The sequence below is a fragment of the Buceros rhinoceros genome, unplaced genomic scaffold (genome assembly GCF_000710305.1).
Source record: "Buceros rhinoceros silvestris isolate BGI_N320 unplaced genomic scaffold, ASM71030v1 scaffold22594, whole genome shotgun sequence".
NCBI lineage: Eukaryota > Metazoa > Chordata > Aves > Bucerotiformes > Bucerotidae > Buceros > Buceros rhinoceros.
In genome coordinates, this window is record NW_010407930.1 from 1 (window position 1) to 651 (window position 651).

Here is a 651-nt window from a genome sequence, read left to right on the forward strand (position 1 = left end):
GCTCTCCGACCACAGGAACAGGGCCACGTTGTGTTCGAACTGGACGTGCTTGCTCAGCGCAGAGGGGCTGGGTTTAACTTCGAGTTCCTGCAAGGCTATGGTGAGAAGCTGTTTGGCGCTGCTTGAGATGGAGTCAAACGCTTCTTTGGTCAGTGTCTGGAACAGAACCAGGAGAAAAAAAGAAAAGCACCTTTCATACGTGTCACCTAGCGCTTAAAATACACCCATAGCGCTGCCAACAGGCACCACGGACTGTTCGAGACAATGAGAGGGGGCAGAGCACCCACCAAGCAAGCGGGTTTATCCAGAAGGCGCTGGCAAACCGCCTCCCAGTTCTGGCTCAGGGACTCGCTCGTCAGCAGCTCCCACACCGCGTCACGAATCCCCGCCAGGCCTTTCATGCTCTTCACGTAGACAAGCAGGTTGCTGACCCCGGCCCTGATGTCATCGCTACACCTGAAGGACATGTTTCGCTTCAGTCTGACTTGCTCAGATGCAGCCCTGGGCAAGGCAGGAGAGAACACGGGCTCCGCCAAGGCAGGGAATCCTGAACCTGTTGGGAAGAGGCTCTGCCTGCAGCGTCACCTGTGGGGCTGAGGGTACCTGGGCCTCTCAGCGAGGTGGCTGCACCCCGGATCCCACAGGACAGCC

At 58.1% G+C, this 651-nt stretch overlaps 1 protein-coding gene across 1 annotated transcript in view; it reads right to left on the minus strand.

The window, feature by feature from the left end:
- Positions 1-10: 10 nt before the first annotated feature.
- LOC104492177 (conserved oligomeric Golgi complex subunit 1-like) overlaps positions 11-651 on the minus strand; it is a gene marked incomplete at both ends in the record, with an annotated part of 2,414 nt that continues 1,773 nt past the window's right edge. Inside the window, 2 exons of the mRNA XM_010134696.1 lie at positions 11-156; positions 288-456. Coding sequence (XP_010132998.1) covers positions 11-156; positions 288-456 — 315 coding nt within the window. The remainder of the gene's footprint in view (positions 157-287; positions 457-651) is intronic.